The sequence below is a fragment of the Branchiostoma belcheri genome, unplaced genomic scaffold (genome assembly GCF_001625305.1).
Source record: "Branchiostoma belcheri isolate BF01 breed outbred unplaced genomic scaffold, Haploidv18h27 scaffold62, whole genome shotgun sequence".
In the NCBI taxonomy this organism is placed as follows: domain Eukaryota; kingdom Metazoa; phylum Chordata; class Leptocardii; order Amphioxiformes; family Branchiostomatidae; genus Branchiostoma; species Branchiostoma belcheri.
The window spans coordinates 1,184,491-1,210,270 of NW_017804265.1; the positions used below are offsets into that span (position 1 = coordinate 1,184,491).

A 25,780-nucleotide genomic window follows, 5' to 3' on the forward strand; every position below is an offset into this window, starting at 1 on the left:
TCGATGTCATGCTCAAGATATACTTGTGAATATGGCTCAAAAACATGTTTCACTATGTATGTTCAAGGACATTCTACAAGTAGAATGTCCTCGATATGTAAAAACAAGGAGGTTAAATTAATTGTTTTCATCTTGAATCACATAATCACATTGGTGTAACCAAAGCAGCATCTTTGTTTTAACATTTAAGTTGTGAATGAGCTAAAATAACTGTAACATATATAAGGAAATATAAGTTGAAGAATATAGCATCAATATGTTGCAATTAAATTGCATTGGAATAGCTACTTACTGTTTGCTGAAATCTCAAGATGGCCGCCAGGAAAGTACGTCATCGGGCAGCCTCGGTTTGGATGTAGTCATGCGCAGTAGCCACGCTTGGTGGCATCTGGGGAATTTTCATAACATTGACAATTAATTCATTTAGCGGCCTTCCTGTTGTTTATGTTTTGTCATACTTCAGATTATTATTTACAACATGCTTGTAGGAAAGGTAGCAGGGCGTAACCAAGCAGAATGTTCGTTACGGATACATTTCATGTTTACTCATAGAATATTCAAACTCATAGAATGTTCAAAATTGCAGAGATTTCATGTTTACGTTCATTTGAATGATTTACCAAGTTATCCAGAGGGCACTACACATTAGAATTCTATACATATGTTTACGTACTTTGTTTCCTTTCTACTATTCTAGCCCGATTTTGTGTACAATATTAATGAATCTGAACAATGGGATGTATATATTTGGTGAACTTTGAACTTGTGTTTACATTTACCTGTACTGTTGGCGTCAGGGCCGGATGTTGATATTCTAAATAAAGTAAACAAAACAGGATTTACTTCTATTGTTTTGTTAATGTAACGCAGTGACAATCCCTTGAAAAATCAACAAAACAAAAGTCATAATAGGATACGTACCGGCCAATGTCCATCCGGCTCGCTGGTCTAGTGGTATGATTCTCGCTTAGGGTGCGAGAGGTCCCGGGTTCAATTCCCGGGCGAGCCCTGTGTTTTTTTATTCAGTTTATTATATTATTTTTACTTTCTTCTTCTTTCTTTTTTTTTTTTTTGCTTACATGCACTACCAGAAATTTTAAGGCTGGAACTTGATTCGTCTTCCAAAGAGCACACACTTTTCTATACCTAAAAAATCTCCTTGGACGCACGAAGGTAAACATTTACAACAAAGGAGAAGGAGCTTCTTTCCATCCGGCTCGCTGGTCTAGTGGTATGATTCTCGCTTTGGGTGCGAGAGGTCCCGGGTTCAATTCCCGGGCGAGCCCGTGAATTTTTTTTCACTCATCACGCACGAGAACAAATATAATTATACAAATTATATGAAATATATATTTGAAAGACGCGATGATAGAATTTGTGGACAATTTAAAGGTAGAACGTTACTACGTTTAAGAATGAATGGAAAATTGACTGTTCTACTATCCTTTTTTTCCTTTTTTGGTGTCTATCGCTTTGGGTGAGTTTATGAATGAAACCAAGGACGAATAATATCCTTTTATCTAACATCTATTTGCGGCCTTTCAAGGCTATGAAAAGAGAGCCTGGAGAACCGGTTTGTGCTTACGTCATCAGACAAGTAGGGTGATGCCGTCTTGACAGGTCGAGCGTCATCATGATCATTTGCTAGGACGATCCAGTGACAGTAGACAGCTCGCCTCTGAAAAGGTAAGTTAAAATTCATTTTGATGTACGATAGCTTACTCCCATGTACGCAATGTGAAAGGTGCATATAGCCTTACGTTTTGTTTTAATGCCATAGGGGTAGTGGGTTGTTAATCCACTGTATCTAGGGTATAGTACTAGAAGGCGGAGCCCATCCCTCACTTTTACCTCCCCAAAGTACCCATTTCACACCTGGGTTGAGCGAGGATAGCAGTGTACATAACTAGTAACTAAGTATGCATGGTGAACTAAAAAGTGTCACATACGAGCGTTTAGTCATGGCTCACCACCAGTCACATAGCTGCCACGCGTAAGCCATATGCGTAGGGGCAATGTGGCTTTCAACAACTAGCCATGGCACAGATCTCAAAAGTCGGGCGCTATGGCTATGCAATGGTCTTCAATAATTCTATGACTATATGAAGAGATCGACCTTCAACACTTGCAAAGCAAAATGTTAACGTTATGTTATAGACATCGTAGACTGAGACCTGAATGATCGTACGATCAATATAAGAAAATGCTTACGAATGAATACATCAACCTACGACTATTTACTGGTTGTTTGTCACCAAAAGTAGGTCACTTCTTACTTGTAAAGAAAGTACTAGTAGTCCATTGAAGAGTACGTTTAGCAACTTGTATACGGTTAGGCGCAAGTCATCTATTTTCATTTTCAAGTCAGATAACCTTATAAAACGACTATTTTATCTCAAGATAGGGTCGATGTTTTAACTTTTAGATACTTACTTAACTTACCTCTCAGTTTAATTGTATGTTCCACCGCATATTTGTCCAAAAAGTAGGCAAATTCGAATCTGGAAGGACGAACAAAATGGAGGCCCTTTGTGTTATGCAAACGAACCTGAAGTGAGACAAAAAAACAGAGAATGGCCTCTAGAACGTCTATGTTATACAAGTTGTTAGATGTGCCAACATGATGAACTTAGGCCTGACCTTCTAGTTTTATTGTCAAAATTCTAAAGATTCGCCAATGCATGACTTCACCTAGGCTAACAAGTATTCAGTAAACATACGTCCGAGCTAGGTGTGCAATCAAAGAAACATCGTTTATATTGTGAAATTCATGTTCACAGGAACATCCTGTCAATAGAGGACAAAGTCTTATTGTCGATGTCGCAACCGCTACAGGAACATCCTGTTAATAGTAGGGGAAAAAAATGATATTGTATTATATACTTCCAGAAGGTTTGGACTCTCAGATTTGTTGTTCTGTCAGGAAACGATATGGAGAAGCTAATGACAGAAGAACTAGGAGGGATCGCGCGGCACCAGCAGTACTATGAGGCCGCCTACAGGACGTACCTGGACGCCTGTAGCGGACGGCAGTACTACCTACAGCTCCTGGGTGAGACGGTCGCGACGGCGGCTGACGTCGACGTTGATGACGGCTGTTTCCGTGTTTTGAGCATCGGTGGTGGGTCGGGTAGGGTCAAGGTTCCCGTATCATAATTCTCCATCAAAGACGTCCTTTCATCTAGAATAACGTTAACACATAATCATAGATTATAAATTACTCTCTATGTTAACTTTGTCGTTTTGTCGGGCTTTCTTTTTATGGCCCTTTTTTAGATATGTTATAAAGCGATAGGCAAACGTTTGGACCAAAGAAAATTTGGCAAAATAGAAAGCCCGACAAAACGTATAAAGTGTCTAAAACATCCAAACCAAGCCTGCTTGCATAGTATTACATAGATGGTGTCTTTCATATACACCGTATAATATATATAGCCCGGCCTTCCCTCCATATGGAACTATCTACGTTCAGAACTATGGAAGGCCTGGAGTCCAGCATTTTAAGCTTTGGTACGCTTCTCAAGATCCACTACTTTGGCGGATAATTCTGTACTGAAAACCCTAAACGTGCCATTGCGTTTTCATAATCTATTCAGTTGTTTGAGTAACTGTTTTCTTACCAATATGCGTGCATTCCTTGGAACAACAGGTGAAGCCGACAGTGTGGTCCTGAGAAAACTGCAGGAGATTCACCACAACACGCACGTCATCGTGGTGGAACCCTCGGAGGATTACATCACTGAATACAAGGTACAAACATTGCCTCCTTTACAGACATTCCATGTGCATGGGCGTGCCTTTTGCCAGTGTAAATTTGTGTGGAATATTTATGCAAAATAACTTTAATTTTATTCATCAATAAATATACACCAAAACGTCTGTTTTCAGGAACTATTGGAGCATGAGCCGCACATCGGCAGGCTAACCTTCGATTGGCTACAACAAAGAGCAGAGGAGTACTTCTCCCAGGAGGCTGGAGAGAGGTGTCACCTGATCCACGCCATCCATGTTCTGTACCACGTGGACGACCTTGCCGTGACCTTGAAGAACATGTGGGACTCCCTAGCGGACGGTGGGAGCATGGTGGTAATGATAGAATCAGGTAGGAAGGTATTTGCCTTTTTCTCCTTCCCATGATGCATTCACCATTTCCCATTCCCAGCATGCATAGCACTGGGGAATTCCCAGGATGCATGTCGCCAGGGGGGATCCCCAGGTTGCATTGCGCAAGGGGGAGTCTAATATATGGCATAAAAAAGAGGATCCGTTCCACTCTGTGCAGAGCACAGGGGTGGTGCCCATCTTCGTTTCTGTAGCCCTTGGGCCACACAGTTGTGCAAGCACTACAACAGGAGGCTAGCGTTATACAGCTTGATTTTCTGTGTGTTTTGAGGAGTTGGAGCATTTTGTTGTTCAAAATCAAGTTACTTTTCGAGTCATCAATGGATACAAAAACGTCTGACGAACATAACAGAGAACTGCATGTATAGGCACGGTTTTCAACAATTCCTTGTCATCATCTGTAGGTAAAAGCGACTTCGGTAGGTGGCGCTTGAAAGTCATGGAGACTCTGGGGGTGCCTGAGGACAAGCGTCTGGCAACCTGCCTGAGGGTCTCCTCAGATGTGATAAAGATACTGGACGACAATAACATTAACTACAGCGCCGTGTCTACATCTCCTGAGGACATCGATGTTACCGAATGCTTGAAGGAAGGATCAGTATCAGGAAAATTACTTCTGGATTTCTTGATTCAAACCGCTTACGCCTCTTCAAATCCAGAATTAAGATCAGTTCTGCTGAAGTATTTGAAGAGCCCCGAATTTTCGACCAGGGTTGATGATAAAGTGGTCATCACACAGTATACAGATGTCATAGTAGCTAGGAAAAAATCTACGTAGCTGCAGGGGCATGAAAAGGCTGTCGTCTGTTTTGATTAGCATTTGATAAAATTGTTAAGCTGTGAATGAATTTGAATACTGAAGAAGAGAGAAATGTATAATAGAATAAGCCACATAAGTACACATTGTAGACTCTTTGTACATGTAGTTACTTATACAAGAACATTTTTTTCTGGATTGCAGGCCATTTTTCTGGATTGCAGGATTAACCTTATCTAACTATAATTAAATCGTTACGATGCATGTATATATGTGAGTCTTGTATCAAAATGTGTGTGATGGAAAAATAAAGCGTTTTCAACATTTAGGTCTACCTAAAGTGATTACCACTACTATTTCTTGGTACCACATAACGCCACCCCCTAGTTTCCTATATTTCGGATCATTGCATTCGAAATGTCAAAAATGCAGTGTTCCTATACAAACACACTTGCAATTTAGTGTAAATTGCTCATCACCCAGACGAGGGGTACGTACTTAATGGCACTTTTGTCAGCAGACACTACCAGTAAGCGTGGCTCAACTGCCAGCAAGGCGCTATTCCTGGCCTAAACTATTTATTCATAAGAGGCTGCTAATTACATGCCTAGGCTTCCCTCGCCAATACTGTTTACTTGCTACATTCGTCAGCCTTGCTTTAAGAGTAGTATTTCATCAGAGCCAGACAAGATGGCGTGCGGCTCAGTCACAGATCTAGACAAGAAGATGGGTACAGAGTTTCTGGAGTGTCAGATCTGTCTGGACGACTTAAAGCAGCCGAAGATGCTGCCTTGTCTTCACACCTTCTGTCTGCCGTGTCTGGAGAGAGTTTTAGAAGCAGAGCCGGATGGAAAACTGTCCTGTCCGACATGTTGTCAGGACGTGCCCCTCCCCAAAGATGGCACACGAGTGTTCAAAAACAACTTCCCTGAAGAGAAGCTTCAAGAGGCCGCACAGAAACCGCTGAAGTCGGTGTCTTTCTCAACCCAAGAGCCGGAAACATCTTGCACGGCGTGTGACACTGGATCTAAGTCTACGTACTTCTGCATAGACTGTACGGACTATCTGTGTCAGGTATGTACTGACGCGCACGACCGTATGAAGATATTCCAGTCACACAGAGTCGTCACTGTGAGAGATCTTACCTCAAGTAAGGTCGCAGATGATCTGCGAACCAGGGAGACATCCAAGTGCCCTGATCACAATGAGGTGAACAAGTTCTACTGCAGCACTTGTCTCAGTGTCGTATGTCTGCACTGCGTCGTCGTACAGCACAAGGATCACGATTACTTAGAAATTCAAGAGGTAGCAGAGAAGGAAAGAGCGAAGCTTGACGAGAAACTGATTGCGGTACAGCGGCAGATTGAACAACGGGAACAGTGGTTGGAGCAAGCAAAACCACTGCAGCATGCGTGGCAGTCACAGCTTCAAAGGTGCACCGACGACATCAACGTACAAGCAGAAAGAATGGTACAAGCTGTAGCGAAGGTAAGAGAAGAGAAGATTGCCCAGCTTCAAGCCACAAGCGCTTCCAGAGAGAAACAGTTGAGTGATGCCATTGATGCTACCGAAATGGAACTCGTTGCTTCCAAGAGTTACGTAAGCTTCGCGGATAAAATGCTAGAGTACGGAAGCCCTTCGGAGCTGCTCTTAGCAACAAGGGAGTTGACAGACTGGCTGGAAGAAGGTCCTGACGAAAAATCTGCGATTGAACAAAGCAAGGGTTTGACAAGACTGCGTTTTGACTCACCAACTAATGATTTGGATGAAGCGGTGGCAACTTTGTTTGGTGCCATCAAGCAGATTCGTATCAGCCTACAACCACCCTGTACAACACAGGTAAAACAAAGTCTACAACCACCCTGTACAACACAGGTAAAGCCAAATAAGGCAGATTCCCGTAAGCATAGGAAAGCACGGCTTACCAAGGCCACTGGTACCAAGGGCGTGAACGACTTGGAATTTCGTTGTCCTCTTTCTTTAACTACCTCCATTGATGACGATATAATAGTTGTAGATAGAGACAACGAAAGACTTCAAGTTTTAAAGAAGAGTGGTGCTTTTGTGGGTACGGTGGAACTGACCTTCCAACCTCAGTCTGTAGCTGCTCTGACAAACGGTGAACTTTTAGTAACCGGAGACAAACACAACATCCAAGTTGTTGACAAACACGGGAGGCCATCACGCGTCATAAAAGTGGGCGGAGCCATCGAAAAAGAGGAACCAACCAATGGCATAACCGTGGACAGACAAGGGAGAATCATAGTGACAATCGCTTATGAAATATTCGCACTCAATCTAGAAGGCGACATAACATTCAAGTTTGGAGACAAAGACAGTTTGGGTTATGTCCTTTGGGTTACCAGTAACGGCAGTAACCAGATTGTCGTGAGTGACGAACTAAGCCATAACGTGAAAGTTTTTGATTCCTCTGGTCGTCACTTGTTTTCGTGTGTGTCGCAGGGCGAAGGGAATGGACAGTTGTGTCACCCTGTAAGTGTCATCACGGACAGCGAGGACAACATCGTCGTGGCAGACAACAAAAATAACCGCGTGTGTGTGTTCGGTAAGGACGGCGCGTTCCTTCGGCAGGTTCTGACGGCAGAAGATCATGGAATTACGGAGCCTCTCGGACTGACACTGACTCAAGAAGGTCTCCTGGTGGTTTCTGATAGAAGCTACGACAATGAGTGTATCAAGATATTCAGACTGTCGTAAACAATGCCTTATTTGTCATACTCAAACTCAACTTGAACAGCTATGGACGTCATACAGAATGTACATCATCATCATCATGGTCATAGTCATCACATATAGATACTATGCATATGATAAGAATTATAGTATAATAGAACCTATATAATATATCAGTAGGGATGTCACACTAAAAATAGGGGGGTGCCAAGGATTATTAAAAATGATTCCATGTTATAGAGTAGATTTTTCCGGTCAGAATGCTTCATTTCGCATAAAAATTGGAACAAGTTGAGATTTTCTAGAATTTTTCAAAGTTTATGATTTTGACGTTTTCATTGGAAGATGCTTAAGTATTGGTCCTATGGGAATAGGCTAATTAGTCATGGCACCAAAAGAGACCATAAATCAACGATATCTGACATACATTTTATTGTATCTCTTAAAGTTTTCATGCTACAATCTTCAAATTTTCAGCATCTTAGGATCAAACAATTTGCCACAAAGGTCTTTAATTTCATCTTTTTACATACAAAAGTTTACATATTTTTTCCTAATTTGGCTAATAATTACATAATTACATAATTACATCATTTTTACAGGTAACGAGGTTCCCAGGTAAGATACAAATTGTGAACAGAGCTCTATACTAACAAGGTATTTTTGTGGTCCTAAATTCCCTTTAGAAGTAAACAAAGCATTTTAATGAGGATGATTAAATACCAAAATATGCAAATGAGCCTAATTACCAACATTTATATACATATATTATATACATACATGTCACTTTTCTTTTATATAATAAAAATGTCATAGTAACCTGTTGACATATTAGCAAACTGTAATATTCAAACTAATATTCAATATTCATTTCTTGATTAACTAACAATTATTTCAATTAACAATATGCTAATTAGCCTTTTACAATACATGTATACTTATTACTCTTTTAAATTGCATTTTCACACTAACTACTTTAGTGCATGTATTTATGGATGTTACAATTACAGCTAAATTACTTGATAAAGATAAAATGGTATTTTACAATCTTTATCCGCATTTTTTATCCACTTCACTCTCGTGTCTTCTCTGAGTCCAGTCTTGTTGACAAAGTTAAACAACTCCAAAACTGGCCCGTTTGTGAATCTGTCATGCTCAACTTGACAGCTGCCAGTTTCATGTGCAGTAAGACTCAATCCTGCATTTCTGCACAGCTCTCCTGCATATGTCTCTTCTTCATCCACTAAAATAAAATAAAATATGGGTAGTCAGTATTAGGTAATTAGTATCTAGTCTCTTTGTGTACTTTCATATACATGTACAGCCATATATAAATAGCCAATGGAAAAAGAAAACAGAAAACTAAGAAAACGAACAAGAAAAGAATAGAAGAGGAAAGCACCACTGAACATGAAGACGACCAATTGGAAAAAAGCAACAAGAGAGAAGAGAGAATGCACAGGAGGAAGAAGACAATCACATGGGACCATCTTCTGACAAGAGTGAGTGGAGTAATAGATTCAACAACAACAACAATAGCCATTCAAAATGTTCAGGATGATTCACTTTTCTTTGTTGAATTAAGATTTTAAAAAATGAAATCAACCATGCAACTGGCAAATATAAAAAAATAGTGAAGTTACTAGATTTGGCCTTGGTATCTGACATCAGAAACCAGAAATTTGATATTTTTTCTTCAAAGCTGGATCAGTAAACAAAAAAAAATATCTACATCAGGGGCTGGGTAAATATTGATCACGATGGACAAAACATAACACTTTACGACAATCTCATGATCCGGCTAAAGTTTTTTTTCGTCCAAAATATGCCACATTGTCGTAAATTAAAAGTGTAACACACTTACGCTTAAAATATATTACTAAAGAGCAGCGGAAATTATGATTATAGGTTGAATTAAACCGACAACGTTCGCGATCTCACGCCCCCCTCCCCTCACGGCCCGGCCGCGCGCATTGCACGCACCATTTTTCCGGCGGCCGGGAAAAACTAACAAAATGTTTCGCTAAACCCACAGCTTAAACTCGCCTCAAATGAAACAAAAACTACACCAACATAACCACAAGGTGTTTATATTTGTTGCTATGGGCGGACAAAATTGTTAAATTCAAGAAAAATAACAAAATTTTTCACATACTTTTTGGACGCTTCACATCTCGACTCATACCTCCCGCCAGCGATGACGTATCAACTTTGTCCCACCGCCGTCGTGAACCCTGAACTCTGCCCTTTCACATCAAATCATTCCCAGAGTTCTACAAGCCCGAGCGGTTTGTGGCTTTTGAGTGGAAGAAGACGTCTCCGCCCGGCGGCTTCAAAATAGCGTGCCGCGTTCGCGGCGTCCGAACGGGGCTGATTTTCGGCTGTATTTTCAACTTTGCTGATTTTTAGCTCCTTTATTGATCCATATTTTCAACTAAAAATACAATGACACGATAGCTGACATCATATTCATTGTTGATAACGATTTTTATTGGCATAATACAAACGGTTGATTTTTAACGATAGTTTAAAAATATTTACTGCCTCGCGCGCCCCCGCGTTCCAATGCCCGAGCGGGAAAGTTTGACATGCCTAATATCAGACTGGCGCAAACATTGCCTTTTATTCGTTAAACTCTATACTAGCTAGTGATTGTAAATACAGACACAATTTTTATAGACTAGCTGAGCCTGAACATATATGGTTTGAAATACCCAATCAATAGCAGATATGTTCCATTTCTTTGTTTGCTTACAAGTTTCTAGCTATAGTAACTGTATAACAAATACTCACGGGCAACTCCCTTCTTGGTGGTCCTTCGTCGTCGAAGATGACTCTTAGTGTCCTCTCGTTGAGGGGTGTGACCTCATGTGGCTTCTGAGTCCGAACTGTGCAAATCATCTGTTACATATAATTACATGTGGAAATTAAATCCAATTAAAAGTAAATCAAATCCAATTAAACATGAGGAAATTAAATCGCATACAAAAATCTCCCGTCTGTTTTTGTGCGAGTCCCTGTTATCAAACCCCCCTGCTTTCTATAGCCTCTACCAGGCTTCGGAAGGCGAAAGAGCTACTTAGAAATTCAACTTGAAATTGGCCAAATACCTGCATACCATCTTCGGGTTGGTAGGCTTTTGGTCTGTGGGTCCCGATCTTCTTGCACTAGAGATGTACATGATAGTGAAACTGAAAGATAACATAGGCTGGGGGTAAACTTAGCCGCGGCGACTGTTGCAGGGCTTCTCTTGCTTGCAGTCTTTTACATTAGGCCATGTTGATTTGATTATATGGATGACATCCGCGCGCGCATGAATTTTCGGCCGTTTAAAAAAAAAAAGTTTTCAACCATACTGTAAATCGTACAAAACAGTTGCAAAATGAGCAAAAATATACCGTTAGTTACAAAAAAAACCATACCAATGTCGTAGAATGCCAAAATCAAACGAAAAAAGACGAAATTGTAAAGAAATGAACTTGAAGACTAGATTATTCGCCAAACCATATTCTGTCCCATTTGTTCAACCCTCATGACCACATAGATTTCATAATGAAAACTAACTTTTTTTTTGCAAAACTTTTTTTTTATTCGCACGCGCGCATCAATTTTGGGGTTCCCGAATGATGTCATCCATATAATCAAATCAACATGGCCTTAGCCCTAACAACAGTCGCGGAGCGGTGCATTGGGCCAAATGAACAAACATGCGTTTTACCGTGCCGGAACACTTTGAGACCGAAGTTTGCACGTCCCTAGATTCCTAACAGCCTCACCTAACGTGCCGGGGTGTTTTGTGCGTCAACCGGCCCCTGCGCGACTCGTACCGCCACTATTTGCGATCGCTCCCCATGTATTCATAAGCCGAGTGGCCGCCATCTTGGTCGGCAGCCCGCTGAATCAGCTACTAGCAAATGTGCCACTACTTTTCTGATATATAGGAATAGCTTGTCAGAAAAGTAGCGGCTAGTTTGCAGGCGGCTGATTGCAATCAAAATGGCGGCCACTCGGCTTAGAATACATGGGGAGCGATCGCAGGGGCCGGTTGACGCGAAACTGTACTCTCTATCTGACCAACTCCCCAGGCATGTTATCTCTCTGTCTTATTTGGCCAATTTCTACTCTTCCAGTCGCCTCCCGAAGCCTGGTAGAGGCTCGCGTTCTGCGTTCATCTTTATCTTTCTAGTTTGAAACTTTGCGGGAAAAAGGACCAGTCAGAAGCGCCGACTTGCGGATTTTTCTAAAACTCCCACACTTCCCGGTTCAAAGGTTATCCCAACCACGCATGTGCGAAGAGGCCTCTTCAAACTTTCCAGATCGCCAACTTGGCTTGTTGTCACACATTTCTGTACCTCCCTGTCCCGATTTTGACGCAGGACTCAAGTCTACAGCATGCAGGCGAACGAATGGGCGGCGAAACTCCGGCGGTTCGATGCCTACCCCAAAACTCTGGACGATTTCCGCGTCAAAACCTTCGGCGGAGCTGCCGGTAAGTACCGGCTGGTGCCCCCCTCCCCACTGCCAAATTGGCACCTGTTTAATAAAAATAAAGACAGGTCTAAAGCTTCTACAAGAAAGCCCCTGCCAGTTTCTTGTCTTAAGGGGATGGAATGAAAGTTTTTAGTTAGATGAGTACAGTAGATATTTTTGACTGGCCATGTGCTGTGTCTGAAATTATGTAGTATTTATTTACTATAATTTTAAAGCACAGATAAGCTGATAGATAATAAGGATGTACACACACGGAACTACAGTGTAGATCGATATATCAACAATATATGGTTCCGTTTGTGATTATGGTAACTTTGATACACGTGTTATATGTGACCAGAAAGCTGACCAGAAAGAAAAAAAATATTATTGAAAAAAAAAAATTATGTTTGTCCTTTCAACGTAATTTCGGTCTCATTTCCTCATAATATAATGCCCTACAGACAAAGTGATACATTTTGTAGAGGGTACAGTAATGCGGCTTCACTACGGCTTGCAATTTAACCAAGCGCACTGGGTCTTAGTATGGTGTGTGTTGCACAGATTATAATGATATGTTTCCTTGTTCTTACAGTGACCATCATCAGTGGTTTCTTCATGATTCTCCTGTTTGTGTCAGAGCTGCAGTACTACCTGACTCTAGAGGTGGGAAGAACATGCTTATTTCTAACTATCACCAGTGTTGTGTAGGTAACATGTTTGTAAGTACGTAAAAGCAGGGCTCGAAATACTTTTTCTGCATATCTGTACCAGTACCAGTTCAGGTAACATTGAAAATTACCTGCACTAGATAAATTTTACCAGCAACACTCAGACTCTGCAAAGCATGGATCACAGTAAATACTGTTCAAAAACCATTGCTAAATATTACTTCTTTTACATTTCATTTATAAAGTTGTTTACAGTGATTATACAGCAAATAACAATCCACATACATGAATAAAAAAACCAAGACATGGCCTAGTGCATGTAGACATCAGAAATATCAGTACAACTCCTATTACATTTTGTACCTGCACTAAGTTACCTGCATTTTTATAAGTGAGTGAAATTAGGATAATGCTTAGGAACACAGCAAAGACAATTGTTCTCATGATTCTTTTGAACCTTTGCCTACAGGTAACAGAGGAGTTGTTTGTTGACACCTCGCGAGGGGAGAAGATGAGGATCAACATCGACATCATGTTTCCTAAAGTACCTTGTGCATGTAAGTAACAGGTGTAAAGAATTGACAAAAATATATTGCATTTCTATTTACTAGTATACTGAATACATCTAAGACTCTTTTCTCACACCAGCAATAGTAGACTTTGTAATGTTTTTTTTAGGACAGTTTGTAGATCAGTCATATAAAATTTGGCTGTCTTAAACTATCTAAGAGAAGAGGCTGTTGTAGGGTTTGACTGTACCTGAACCTGTGCCTTCTCTCTGCAGACCTGAGTATAGATGCCATGGACATCGCAGGTGAACAGCAGATAGACGTGGACCACAATCTGTTCAAGAGGAGGATGGACCTGCAGGGAAATGTACTGGATGAACCGGAGAAAGAAGGTCAAGAGATTTCTGTATCATTACCATAGGTTTCTAAAAGTATGTGTAATGGCCGAGTGTTTGACTCAGAACCAAGACTTAGGCAAGAGGTCATGGGTTCGAATCCTACCAGTTGGCACCATCAGGCATAATGAATGCTTCAAACCAGAACTACAGACAAGGCAGACTCACCGGTAGCTGTATAATTTGTTCTTCTGTTTCAAAGTGATTTTAAAGATAGGAGCAAAGTACTAACTAAGAAATAGATTATATTGTCTGATTTGTTTGTTTTCTGTTTCAGACTTAGGAGACCCATCAGATGAGTTTATTCAGGTAAGAACAACATTAAATACATGTATGACCAATTCCTCTGCACACATTTTACCTACTACATATTACTGAATGAAAAAAAACATGAGGAACCATTGTTTTGCTTTTTCAGGCAATAAAAAAGCTGGAGAACAAGACAGCAGACATGTGTGAAAGCTGCTATGGAGCTGAGACTGATGACTTGAGGTAAATTTTGAAATCTTAACCCTCTGAAATGTTATTTCCTGCATTTTGAGAGGCAAATTTTGCTGGTAGACGTACCTTTATAGTTGAATGGCATGTCCTTCCATCTTTTTACACTCCTTTTTTTGTCTGTTGAAGATGATGGATTGGGCATCATTTTTGTCCCTCATGAGTAGCAAAATTCCGTCAAATGCTGGAAAGATACCTGTAGATACTGGCTAGAACATTGCCCCTAAAATTTCATTTTTTTGTGTGCTAAAATGTCACATAATAAATTGTACAACATACCATCTTTTGTAATTGGTCCAGTTGCTGTAACACCTGTGAGGATGTAAGCCTTTTGTAAGGGAAGCCTACAGGAGAAAAGGCAATATAGATATATGCAAAGATAGAGTGTAACAAGCTGTTCGATGTAATATAGCTAGCTGCTACCGCACCGTGTGCCTGCGAAGCTACTGTGTGTTACGTCGAAGGGTGGTTATACCGGCTATACTGATACAGATGGTGTTGTGTAATCTCTCTAGATGCTGTAACACCTGTGAGGATGTAAGAGAAGCCTACAGGAGAAAAGGCTGGGCCTTCAACAACCCTGACAGTATCGAGCAGTGCAGGAGGGAGGGCTGGTCCGAGAAACTCAAGCAGCAGAAAAACGAGGGCTGCCAAGTGTACGGCTACCTGGAAGTTAATAAGGTACGTGGTGATCAGATTTATGTATGTTTTTGAAGGAGCATTATGTAACATCTTGTGCCAGAAAATTATTCAGAGTATTCATGTAATTGTCATTCACTTTTCAGCAATCATCTCACATTTCTGACTTTTAGGGGGTTGTAAGATGAGAGAGGAACTTTTTAGGAAGTTGAATTTTGGAAGGTATGTCAAAGACTAAAATTTACTACTACAGCTACTGTTTTTTTTATCCTCCGGTGCAGGTAGCAGGAAACTTCCATTTTGCTCCTGGAAAAAGTTTTCAACAGCATCATGTACATGGTATGTACCACTGAGATTATAAATATTCTAAATAAAGATTGATCATTTTTGTTTGACCAGCTTGATTGCAACATTTAAGAAAATGATGCCTTTTATGTTACCTTATGCCACTCTATACAGAAAAGCAGTCATTTGATGTCTTCCTATGCTCCTCGCTCTGATATACTATTACATGTAGTAGTACATGTAGTTCCACTATCATACTGTTTTAACTAGTTGTCTCTTCCATCTCACAGTACATGATCTACAACCATTTGGTGGAGAAAAGGTGGGTATACTTTTATATACTGTACTTGAAATACTGTAAGATAGTAGTGTAGCGAAGTTGTGAATATTGGTTCTAGAGTGAATTAAATGTTGTAACAGGGACTACATTAAACTACAAAAAAAAAGATTCAGTATGTGTGATAAGGGCTTGAGCCATTTTTGACAGACATTTGTGCCCACTCCCAGTTTAACCTGAGCCACCATGTGAACCACCTGAGTTTTGGAACAGACATTCCAGGGAGGGTCAACCCACTAGACGGACATGTGATAGCAGCTAAACAAGGTAAGGTTTTAAACAACAGGGGCCTTCCTGTTACCTACTATTATATACTTGTAGTTCTCCTTGAATTGGACTAGACATTGTAAACCTAGAACTCAGTTCATACTCATAATCTGTATTGCAGTTTTGAGTGCGGCATAGGTTTGTATTTTTGGTGTAGCATTGTTATTTTGGCATTGATATCCCATGGCTAGTACATTTACACATAGAAGCTCTATTGTACATTTGACAAGGTATGTCTAAGTACATGTATTATGAAACTTTGAACAAATGAAATTTTCAATCTTTTGCATGTCTCATGTAAGAAAGGTGGTCATATTATAAACCTTACAGAACACACAAACACAAACTGAGTCACATTTAATTTACCATCAATTTATTGAGCTGGAATCATCGTACTACATTTTCCTCACATGGAAACTGGTACAGAGGTTGGTACATGTACATTCTGCAGCATAAATGTAAGGCTTTTGCTTCAAGTCCCCCACTTAACAAACTACATTGTACATGTACTATTCCCTCATTCAACAACTCATCAGTACAAAACTTCACTTAGAATACTTAGAATAGAAGTCTTTGAAGGGCTACAGGTAAGCAGTTTCAATGGGAAGTATGAGAAATACAACTTTTAAATGTGTTATCTGTATGATGATCGGAAACAAACTATGACAGCAATAGAAGACATCTTCTAATTCAAATACATGTACTGTACTCATTTTCAGCTCATAGTATTAAGCCTTTGCACTAGCTATTGTCCAATGGTTGGCCTTTATATTGTGTATCCATGTTTATTACAATCTCTGTCCTTTTTATATGAGTCACAATACACTTCAATTCAGAACCCTTTTGTACATCACTGCAGCAATTGAATAACAATGCAGTTACATTTAACTGTGGAAGATTCCACTTAATAGCAGTGCCTACAACATTACACTTTGATAGATTCTGTAAGCCATACTGTAACCCAAACTTCTTCCTTTCCTAAGACATCCCTAATATATGTTTCCTCCCTGCGATTTTTGTATGCCACTGTGAAAGATTCTAGCCTGGTATCCAGGCCTCTTGCAACTGCAGTGTCTCTTTTGTCCTCTCCTCTATTTACACAGAATAGGAAAGAGACCAGCTGCAGGCAGCTGTAATAGGTTTGGATGCCAGCCTAAAATATTCCTCTTGATAGAAGTGATCACAACTCGTTTTCCATATATTTTTATGCCATACTTTAATCCATGGTACATGTAAGACTGCTCCAGTGTGTTTTCTCACTAAATTAAGTAATGTTGCAGTGATCACGAGTCAACATTATGTTTTTTCTACATTTTTAAGCCACACTATAAACCAGACTTTACATTGGTACAAGACTGCTCCAGCGTGTTCCCCCACTGATGTTTCTCTGCAGTGATCATGAGTCAACATTATGTGTTTCTATGTTTTTAAGCCATACTATAACCCAAGAGCCCCCCTCCCCACTTCCTATCTCTAACACCTGATCCCAGTTCCGATGGACATGAAGACTCCAAATGTTCCTCCACTCTGCATCATGGTTTTGCCGACTTGTCCGATGAACTCCCGTCCTCTCAGACCCATTCTGTAAAAAACATGAGTTCTTACAATCAGATGGTGGTACAGATAATGCAGATTCATGCACAAACAAGCCAATTAAATGAAAACATACATTTACCTAGCCTGCACTGGTCTATGTACTGGGTATATGCATAGAGGTATAATACCTCCATGGCGCATTCAGGTAAAATTAGAGCTGTGCAGGTATTTCTACGGGTCTACCTGTACCTAACCTGCACTGTTCCGTGTAATGGGTTTATATACAATCTACAAATGGAGGTGTATGTGGATTTTTATTTGCTACATTCACTGTTTCCACATATGAAGACAAGTATAAATTGGCAATGGTTTCTGAACAGGTTTTAGCATGATCCATACTTCCTATATGAGTAACAGAGTAAGTGCAGGTAAAATTTATCTGTACCAGTGCAGATATGCAGAAAAAAAGGATTTTGGCCTTAAACATTGACATATATCACAAAAATATCATCTGACCTCAATGATGCGAATGTGCCAAAGAGTGCGCCAGCACTGATGCCGACTGCGAAGCCGATTCCAAAGCCCAGTTTGATCCTGTCCCAACAGCTGGGCCCCTGGCCGTACTGCTGCATGTGACTTCCTACCGACGGCATGCTGAATAATGTAGTAGTACTCGTGCTGCAAGAACTACAGAGATTTTCTGTTATATTACCTTTCTGTCATACACAACCAAACATGGTCAGACACTGCCCTAAAACAATGGTTTGTTTCTATTATTTCAGAGAAATACGTGTTTAGTTACTGATACATGTTCTTTTCAGAGTGCATATATGCTCATGCCCACCACGTGTTCAAACCATCGCTACTTGCATGCTACATGTATCTCATACCTTTGTGAGATTTTTGCAACTATCCAGTATCCTTACACAAACAAGCAAAGAGTTCAAACCTCCTTCTTGTTACAAGCGACAAGTACACATTCATATGTATACACGTGCTTCAGTGCACGTAACGTTAGTGTTGTGGGTACAAAATTATGTATCAAATTATACTATCATAACCTCTTTTGAAGGGCAGAGTTGCCATGTGCATATCACCTTTAATGAATGATAGCATTGTACTTTACAAGTCCAAATGAAACTACAAAAGCGTTTCAGGTACTCTATGTAATATATCCGACATTTATAACACTTTACAAATGATGAAAGGTCTTGCTTGTGATATGCAACCAAGCACGAAACCGAGCATGACCCCTTCCCTACCTGTATCAAGGCTCAATGACGTTGGTTGCACCGTTTCTCAGTGAGAGAATAGATCAAAACGAAGGGGCAGTGTTCTATGTATCGCTTAGCACGCCTAGAAGGGGACAAAGCTTACAAACTTCTCCAGAAACGGGCAAACAAATAATTTTTCAAGGATACGAAGTCAGTCGTGACTCAGAAGACGGCCATGTTGTGTCCCATCATACTGTGCGCCTAGGGTCAAGAGGTCAAGGCGCTTTTCTTTTTACGCGGCCATGTTGGTTTTCCCGCCCGCTATCTTTGATTTTGACAAAAATTTATTCAAATATGGACTTATATTGACACAAATTAGGTATCAAAGTGCACATTTGATTCAAAGGAGATGTCGAGAAGTTGACGAAATTAGTTTGGACTATTCAAAGGCGAAGAAAATCGCTCCACTCGGCGTAGCGGCTTGGTGGTCTAGGGGCATGATTCTCGCTTCGGGTGCGAGAGGTCCCGGGTTCGACTCCCGGTCAAGCCCATATGTTTTTACTGACCTGTATTTTCTCCCGCTTTTAGAAAATATTTTCTAGCCGAAGTGTTGGTAAATTCTACTTTTACTTGTTTTTTTTTTTTTCAAATTTCTTGCCCCAGTGCCAACAAAAATGCTGTGTGCTGAAACATATTTTTACATCCAACAGCTCCCCTATCGGTTTGGGTATGAACTGCAGTAATTACTTGAACTTGATCATTATGATACAAATGTACCACCTTTGCTTACCCATGTTGAATTGTTTGTCCTTCTAGGTTCCATGATGTATCAGTACTTTGTGAAAATAGTTCCAACCATTTACAAGAAAATTAGTGGACAGGTAAGTTGAGAACTGCTGACAATTGTGACAATTGTAACTAATGTTGTAAAATTACTGCTCACATTTATAGTCTGGGGCTTCTTGATAAGTGTGTTGGGCAGTGTTTTAACCAGTGTCCGTCATTCCTTCATTTGACAGATTTTTTCTGCTATTCATGGACAAACATTTTGCCCAATCTGTCATCTTTGATAGACAAAAATTGTCCTGTAAAGATATGGAAAGAGGTGTCATTAAAGTAAGATTACTAGTAGTCTACCAGCAAATATTTGTCCCCAAAATGCAGAAAATAGCATTTCAGAGGGTCAAGATTTCAACATTTTCTAGAGCCATTGGTGTCCAATGATGGAAAAAAATTCAGGCTGGCTGAAACACTGTTGTTCTTTTTTTTCATGTTGATAGGAAGTGAGAACGAACCAGTTTTCGGTGACGAAACATCAGAAGCAGGTAACGGCCTCATCAGGAGAACAGGGCTTGCCTGGTGTGTTTGTCCTGTACGAGCTTTCACCCATGATGGTGCAGTTCACAGAAAAACAGAGGTGAGGCATCAGTAAATAGCTTCATCAGCTGGTTATAAGGTCAATACTGACATATGATCATCCATGCTTTGTAGATAACGCACCAGCTTCTGTATATCTATAGCTGGTATACAAAATGTAACTTCCCTTAGCATAACGCGCCAGCTTCCATGTATCTGTATAGCTGGTATAACTGCCCTTATGCACCAGCTTCTGTATCTGTATAGCTGGTATGACTGCCCTTAGCATAACGCACCATCTTCTGTATTTGTATAGCTGGTATAACTGCCCTAAAGTTATAAGTACTGACTGTATATCCATTGTGAATAAGGGCCCTATGTTTACTAGTAGTATCTTTGTAGCAACTGCAATGAAGTTGCACTGAAGGTAAACTCATCTTTTGTCTGTACGGCATGCTTTTTTATCACCAAAATATTGAAAATGTTTTTTTTTTTTATCTGCAGGTCTTTTATGCACTTCCTAACTGGAGTGTGTGCCATTGTAGGTGGGGTTTTCACAGGTAAGTTAAGCCATCTTGTAATACGCTTCTCAGTATTCTTGCCAGGAATTTTGCTGCTCGTGACCGACAAAAAATTTGCCCAATCTGTCATCTTTAACAGCCAAAAATTGGCATGTAAATACATGGAAAGAGATGTCATTAAACTAAACTTAGTCTACCAGTAAAATTTGCCCCTCACAATGTAGCAAACAATGTTTCAGAGGGTCAAGGTTTCTAAAATTGTTCTTAGTGAGAATGCCCCTGAACCCCCCTTAGGATTGTTGCATCTATGGCACGATGCCTCACTCAACATGTAACATCAAATATATTTTGAATGATAGGAAAAATAGCTAGAACACTTATTCTTCTGTAGAGCCAAGTCTTTGTCACAAGCAATGATGTTTCAGATCTCTCTTTGCCTAGTTTCATTGAGAAAATAATCCATCCTATCTTCTGTTGGTTATTACCTGGCTTAAGCTGGAACTTTCAACTTCAGATCAAATTTCCGAAGTCTTTCTCTTCCCTTCACAGCGGTGCCAAGTTGTCTGGTCCTTTAGTTTGTAGACATCTCATCCATTTACTCATCTTTTCACTGGGATTACAGAGATTTTCAACTTAATGGGAATTTAACAGTAAAGAAACTCAGAGACACAGAAACTGATTTAGAAAGACATGAACTTCTTTCAGCAATGAAAGCCAAACAGTACTGGAAGCTTAACTTTGGCTACACTGCTTTAGAGGAGGACTGATGTCTGATGATAACGACTGTAAAAGATAACTCTCAGCAAATATGCCAGATATAAGTCAAGCATCATGTCTGTATACATGTATGTCTGTATCTGTATAGCCAGTATAACCGCCCTTCACCGTATCAGACCAACTTTGCAGGCGCGCGGTGCGGCGGCAGCTGGCTACTAGTATATTACACTGAATGACTTGTTACCCCTAGCCCTTGAACATCTATACGTAAACATCGTTTAAAGCTATCTAGTGAGCATGCCCCCTCTGTACTTGATTGCAGTGAGTTTCATGATAGTTCTACTTTTTTTAGGGAAAAAATGAGTTTTTAAACACCTCAATCCTTGGTTGATAACTCCGGTACTTGAAGGCATGTGTATGTATGTGTGTTCATACGTGTGTTTCCATACTACATTTTCCATGCTGCCATGGCAGTCAAGGAAACAGTGCTCTATTTGTTTATTGTCCAAAGAAGTTGATGCTGTTCAATCTTCAAGACCTACAGATAGAATGTACTTTCTAGTAGTTCCTAAGACTTTAATGTTATTCTTTTATCCTTCTATCCTACATATGTTACTCATTATGATTTACATATACATAGTACATGTACACTGTATCATTATACTCTGATGTATACATTAGCCCCATGGGCATGAACATGCAAATAAAGATTCTGTTGTTGTTTGTTGTTTTACAGTTGCTGGGCTGATAGACTCCCTCATCTACCACTCAGCCAGGGCAATCCAGCAGAAAATAGACCTGGGGAAGGCATCATGATGAAACACCCATGTGATACCATTTTAAAACCAAATAAACATTATGCTTTAAGTGTAGCCTGGGACCCAGCCTTGTTGAGCTTCTGCCTGCTCCAATTGTTACTACCACAGTAACAGTAGGAGCAGACAAGGCTGGATGTCAGGCTACAGAACAGTATGTGATCAACCCATAGATGTCCCCAAAATCGTTGTTTTAAAATTTACAGCAAATTTACTTGGCAATGTCTTTACAACACACTGGAGTTTACATCAAAGAAGGTTAGACATTCAAACAGAACAGTACATGATACAAAATCAATCAATCAACTGAGTAAATTCTCTAGAAGAGTTAGATGATGTTGCAGACATTTTTCTCTATATTTTATCTGCCACTGATGTTATCTTTCAAAACTTCTGTTATCTGAAACATCTAACTCTTTACAGAATTGATCCAGTTGCTTGACTTATTTTGTATCACATGCTGAGGTTTGTTCAGGTTTGAAATTTTCAGTTCAGTTCTGGTTTAAAATACAGTTCAGTTCTGGTTTGAAATAGTTTCAGATTTTCATGTCCTATTACAAGCCTTCATATGCTGTCATTTTCAACAACATACAATGTACTAGTAGTGTGGAAGGAAGCTAAGAATTCCCAAGAAATGAATTCCCAAGAAAGTCATCTGTCTTGGCTTTCGTCAAAAAGTCTGTGCCTTACAACATCCATCACCAAATAATATCTTTTATTTACAGAGTGATTTGTCTTTAGATGAATGCAAATTACTTTTATGTGATGAAAAATCAGTACCAGTTCTCAAATGTGTTCGATACTTGCGACAAACTCTGACAAATGTATTTTGAATATCTTCGCAACATGATAGACTGTACATAATGTTTCATCATTTCCAGTGGAAGTGTGAATATGTCAGACAACATTTGGCCCATAGGATGTAAATAACAAGTAGAGTTAGTTGGATGTGCATTCAGCAAGCTACAGTCAAACCTGCTCAAGCAACCATCTCCATAAGCAGGCGTTCTGGCCATGACAACCGCAGCCCTAATTTTCGGACTTGCGTGAGCTGGCGCGACCACTTGTCCAAAGCGACCGCGACCCGCACTATTTGCGACCGCAAATAGACTAATATCTGCCTATGCATTGTTGTCAAACGTGTGGCAGAAAATGCTTCTTTGAGAATAACTTGCAAGAATCAGTTTGCCATTGCACCATATAAAATGGCGCCAACTGGTTCACCATTGGTGGAAATTTTCTGCGGTTTTCTTGTTCTCCATCCTACCATGTCACCATGCTTTTTGCGTAAGAAGACCACTTTTTTCTCAGTTCCCTTGGTGGTCTTTTTAGACAAGTTTGACTACAATAATATGTGTTGAATTTTTTTTAAGGACATATCTTGCCATTTTCAAACCAAAAAAATTATATGTATCTGTATTTCAACTGAACTATGTGAAAGGTATATACTGTGTGTGGAATGTTTTGAGGGGTTAAGGTATTGAGCTGAACATTTTTCTTTTGGTGGCGGTGCAAACATGTATCCTGGTCTTGGAAACATTGTTACATTTTTGAGCTGTTAGAATACATGAAAACTATAATCATTATGGTAATGTGCCAAATAACACTTAAATGAAACATTGGTTAAATGGATGTGTGGCAATACTTTAAAGGAGAGTACTGACTGTGAATCATGACGTATTCCCAAGATAGAATTTTTATGATTTTGGAATCGCCAGCAATTCGCTTTTGTTGGTACTGTTGTTTCTACTAGGAACACGAAAATGCGACAAAATTTGTATGTTCACTGCAGCGCAAAATTCAGGTGCCATTAATGAACTTAGAGTTATACCAACCCAATACCCAATGTTCTCTTGTGAGCATTCTGTCAGCTTGCATCCTGGAATAATTTTGAATGATTTTTATGCTCATAGAGAAACAGTTTTACCAAAGTGGGTATGTGTAGATATTTATGGTTTCAAAGCAAATATTTCAATCAATTTAGGGCTATAACTATAAATCATTAGAGATAATATAAATCAGTTCTATTGTACAATGTATGTTAAAATTCAACAAATAGCAGTGAACTGAAAGACAACTCAAGAATGAATTTTATTGTCCAAAGTTGTCTGAGGTCTACATGGGGTAAAAAGGTTATGACATAATTAAGAATGGGTGAGGTAATTGATATGTTCTATTTTTAAGGTGTTCAGTGCATATGAGGCAGTTTTTGTATTGAATACCATCAACTGAAACTCATTCTTTTCGCAAAGGATTTTTGATCTTTTCCTATTTCTCTTCCTCTTGGGCTGTATATACCATCGCTACCAGCACCATTTCTTAGCATTGTGTACATGTATGTGCAATTTGTAGTGAATCATAGTGCAATTTGTGAGATGTTTATTTCGTTTTAGTGCACTTCAATAAATGTCTTAAAATTATTGTGATTTCATTTTCATGCACCGGTACCTCTTGAAGTTATATTATTAAGTTATATTAGGGGAAAATTGCATCATAAGTTCTGTTTCATGTAAATTCCATAATACTAGAAACTAGTCCCTGTACATTACTTATTATTATTATTATTATTATTATTACTTCGATTGTGACCTCAGTCTACAGTTTCTACCAGATCGGAGTCTCTAACCCTGACATAGCCACACACACACACACACACACACACACACACACACATACACACATATACATACATACACACACACACATACATACATACATATATACAAACACACACACACATGCACACACATATATATATTATACATACACTACACACACACACATACATACATACACACACAAACTTACACACACACACAGTTACATATACACACACACATAGAGAGAGTGCGAGAGAGACAGATGTATATAGTGCGGCCAACTCAATACAGTACTCCTTTCCAATTCTGTCTACGTTCTTACACTGCGCATATTGGGACAATCGGATTAACAAAGCAAAAAAAAAATGCAGCGTAAGACACTGCCGAAATGAGACATAAGAATTCAGTCCACTTCAATATTGATTAAAGCATTCAGTTGATCCCAGTGTGATGAGACTCATAAAACTTTGATGATGTCTTGATGAAGGAACAAGGCAAATATTTCCCCTGGTGTCAGACTAACATACTCTGTGGGAGGAACACAGTCATTATCATATCTAAACAGAGTTTTTCAGGGCGTAGGTCTTCTGTGATTGAACACACTAGAGCTTGAAATATTTATTACGGGTCAGTGGCAACAGTACTTTTATGGTTGTGCTCAGGGGAAACATTTTATTAGCTGCATAACAAAGAAGGTATTGTTTTTAGTATGTATGCCCGTGTGTGTGTGTGTCTATGTTTGCGCATGGATCGTAGGTCAGGTTGTATTGGGTATCGTTCGATTTAAACTGTCCCAGAGAAAGAAAGTCATTAATCACATCTACATCTGGTAGCGCTCACTGCTCAAGTGTTTTTTCGATACATGACCTCCTTGACAGTTGGTGTTGTTTGGCTAAGGTTACCAGAATTATGGCTCCTTGTCACAATTCCACAATAATTCTTCAGAATAAGCTTTGTTCCTGAAGCCATCTACTTGCAACCTACATATATCATACTTACAAATATTAATTCAATTCCCGTCAAAATTGGATATTTTGACGGTCATTAATATTGAGGTTTTCAAAATCATATCCAGTTGCTTGAGTAACTGCTTTTTGGCGTATCGCATTACCTGGATATCTAACCTTCATCGACGTATTAATTCAATTCGTTCAATCTTTTTTGAAATGGTTATTTCCTCCGGAATTAGAGTGTTTTGCCCGGAATCATACGTACTGGGACATGTTAAAATAAGCCTCAAGATACGTCGAGCCAGACCCTACATCTGCTTGGAAATTGGATATTTTGACGGCCATTAATATTGAGGTTAATTTAGTTTCTCCCATGTAGAAAACGCTGGATGCCCATTTTGGGATTTGCAATACGCTTCTAACTCGT

At 39.7% G+C, this 25,780-nt stretch overlaps 4 protein-coding genes and 3 non-coding genes across 7 annotated transcripts; 6 read left to right on the plus strand and 1 right to left on the minus strand.

Annotated features, from left to right (window-relative positions):
* The first annotated feature begins 937 nt into the window (after window positions 1-937).
* Window positions 938-1,009, plus strand: Trnap-agg. The gene has a single exon. It is a non-coding gene; the product is annotated as a tRNA-Pro (tRNA).
* Window positions 1,010-1,214: 205 nt separating this feature from the next.
* Trnap-ugg lies at window positions 1,215-1,286 on the plus strand. The gene has a single exon. It is a non-coding gene; the product is annotated as a tRNA-Pro (tRNA).
* A 1,641-nt stretch (window positions 1,287-2,927) lies between these two features.
* LOC109483095 (histamine N-methyltransferase-like) lies at window positions 2,928-5,019 on the plus strand. Its single transcript, XM_019786084.1, has 4 exons — window positions 2,928-3,052; window positions 3,650-3,750; window positions 3,889-4,102; window positions 4,527-5,019. The coding sequence occupies exons 1-4, from the start codon at window positions 2,932-2,934 to the stop codon at window positions 4,898-4,900; spliced, it is 810 nt and encodes a 269-aa protein (XP_019641643.1). The 5' UTR covers window positions 2,928-2,931; the 3' UTR covers window positions 4,901-5,019.
* A 550-nt stretch (window positions 5,020-5,569) lies between these two features.
* On the plus strand, window positions 5,570-7,744 carry LOC109483070 (tripartite motif-containing protein 3-like). Its single transcript, XM_019786034.1, has 2 exons — window positions 5,570-6,718; window positions 6,755-7,744. Exons 1-2 carry the CDS (start codon window positions 5,570-5,572, stop codon window positions 7,595-7,597), a joined length of 1,992 nt encoding a protein of 663 aa, XP_019641593.1. The 3' UTR covers window positions 7,598-7,744.
* Window positions 7,745-11,845: 4,101 nt separating this feature from the next.
* On the plus strand, window positions 11,846-24,223 carry LOC109483079 (endoplasmic reticulum-Golgi intermediate compartment protein 3-like). The gene is made up of 14 exons (XM_019786044.1): window positions 11,846-12,062; window positions 12,639-12,709; window positions 13,184-13,271; window positions 13,499-13,615; window positions 13,896-13,927; window positions 14,037-14,110; window positions 14,632-14,797; window positions 15,037-15,094; window positions 15,331-15,362; window positions 15,548-15,644; window positions 19,211-19,275; window positions 19,675-19,811; window positions 20,255-20,310; window positions 21,725-24,223. Exons 1-14 carry the CDS (start codon window positions 11,966-11,968, stop codon window positions 21,802-21,804), a joined length of 1,170 nt encoding a protein of 389 aa, XP_019641603.1. The 5' UTR covers window positions 11,846-11,965; the 3' UTR covers window positions 21,805-24,223.
* LOC109483120 (reactive oxygen species modulator 1-like) lies at window positions 16,527-17,855 on the minus strand. Its single transcript, XM_019786116.1, has 2 exons — window positions 17,697-17,855; window positions 16,527-17,226 (listed from the first exon to the last, which is right to left on the minus strand). Exons 1-2 carry the CDS (start codon window positions 17,831-17,833, stop codon window positions 17,118-17,120), a joined length of 246 nt encoding a protein of 81 aa, XP_019641675.1. The 5' UTR covers window positions 17,834-17,855; the 3' UTR covers window positions 16,527-17,117.
* Window positions 18,873-18,944, plus strand: Trnap-cgg. The gene has a single exon. It is a non-coding gene; the product is annotated as a tRNA-Pro (tRNA).
* Window positions 24,224-25,780: the final 1,557 nt, after the last annotated feature.

What these genes read in the sequence shown, in the direction of transcription:
- LOC109483095 (XM_019786084.1), top strand. Translation starts at nt 2,932, where the DNA reads ATGGAGAAGCTAATGACAGAAGAACTAGGAGGGATCGCGCGGCACCAG. An exon ending in GTACTACCTACAGCTCCTGG is followed by an intron (nt 3,053 to 3,649) that starts GTGAGACGGTCG and finishes TTGGAACAACAG; the next exon opens with GTGAAGCCGACAGTGTGGTC. An exon ending in ATTACATCACTGAATACAAG is followed by an intron (nt 3,751 to 3,888) that starts GTACAAACATTG and finishes GTCTGTTTTCAG; the next exon opens with GAACTATTGGAGCATGAGCC.
- LOC109483070 (XM_019786034.1), top strand. Translation starts at nt 5,570, where the DNA reads ATGGCGTGCGGCTCAGTCACAGATCTAGACAAGAAGATGGGTACAGAG. An exon ending in AACCACCCTGTACAACACAG is followed by an intron (nt 6,719 to 6,754) that starts GTAAAACAAAGT and finishes TGTACAACACAG; the next exon opens with GTAAAGCCAAATAAGGCAGA.
- LOC109483079 (XM_019786044.1), top strand. Translation starts at nt 11,966, where the DNA reads ATGCAGGCGAACGAATGGGCGGCGAAACTCCGGCGGTTCGATGCCTAC. An exon ending in AGTACTACCTGACTCTAGAG is followed by an intron (nt 12,710 to 13,183) that starts GTGGGAAGAACA and finishes CTTTGCCTACAG; the next exon opens with GTAACAGAGGAGTTGTTTGT. An exon ending in TGTGATAGCAGCTAAACAAG is followed by an intron (nt 15,645 to 19,210) that starts GTAAGGTTTTAA and finishes TTGTCCTTCTAG; the next exon opens with GTTCCATGATGTATCAGTAC.
- LOC109483120 (XM_019786116.1), bottom strand. Translation starts at nt 17,833, where the DNA reads ATGCCGTCGGTAGGAAGTCACATGCAGCAGTACGGCCAGGGGCCCAGC. An exon ending in GGCACATTCGCATCATTGAG is followed by an intron (nt 17,227 to 17,696) that starts GTCAGATGATAT and finishes TGTTTTTTACAG; the next exon opens with AATGGGTCTGAGAGGACGGG.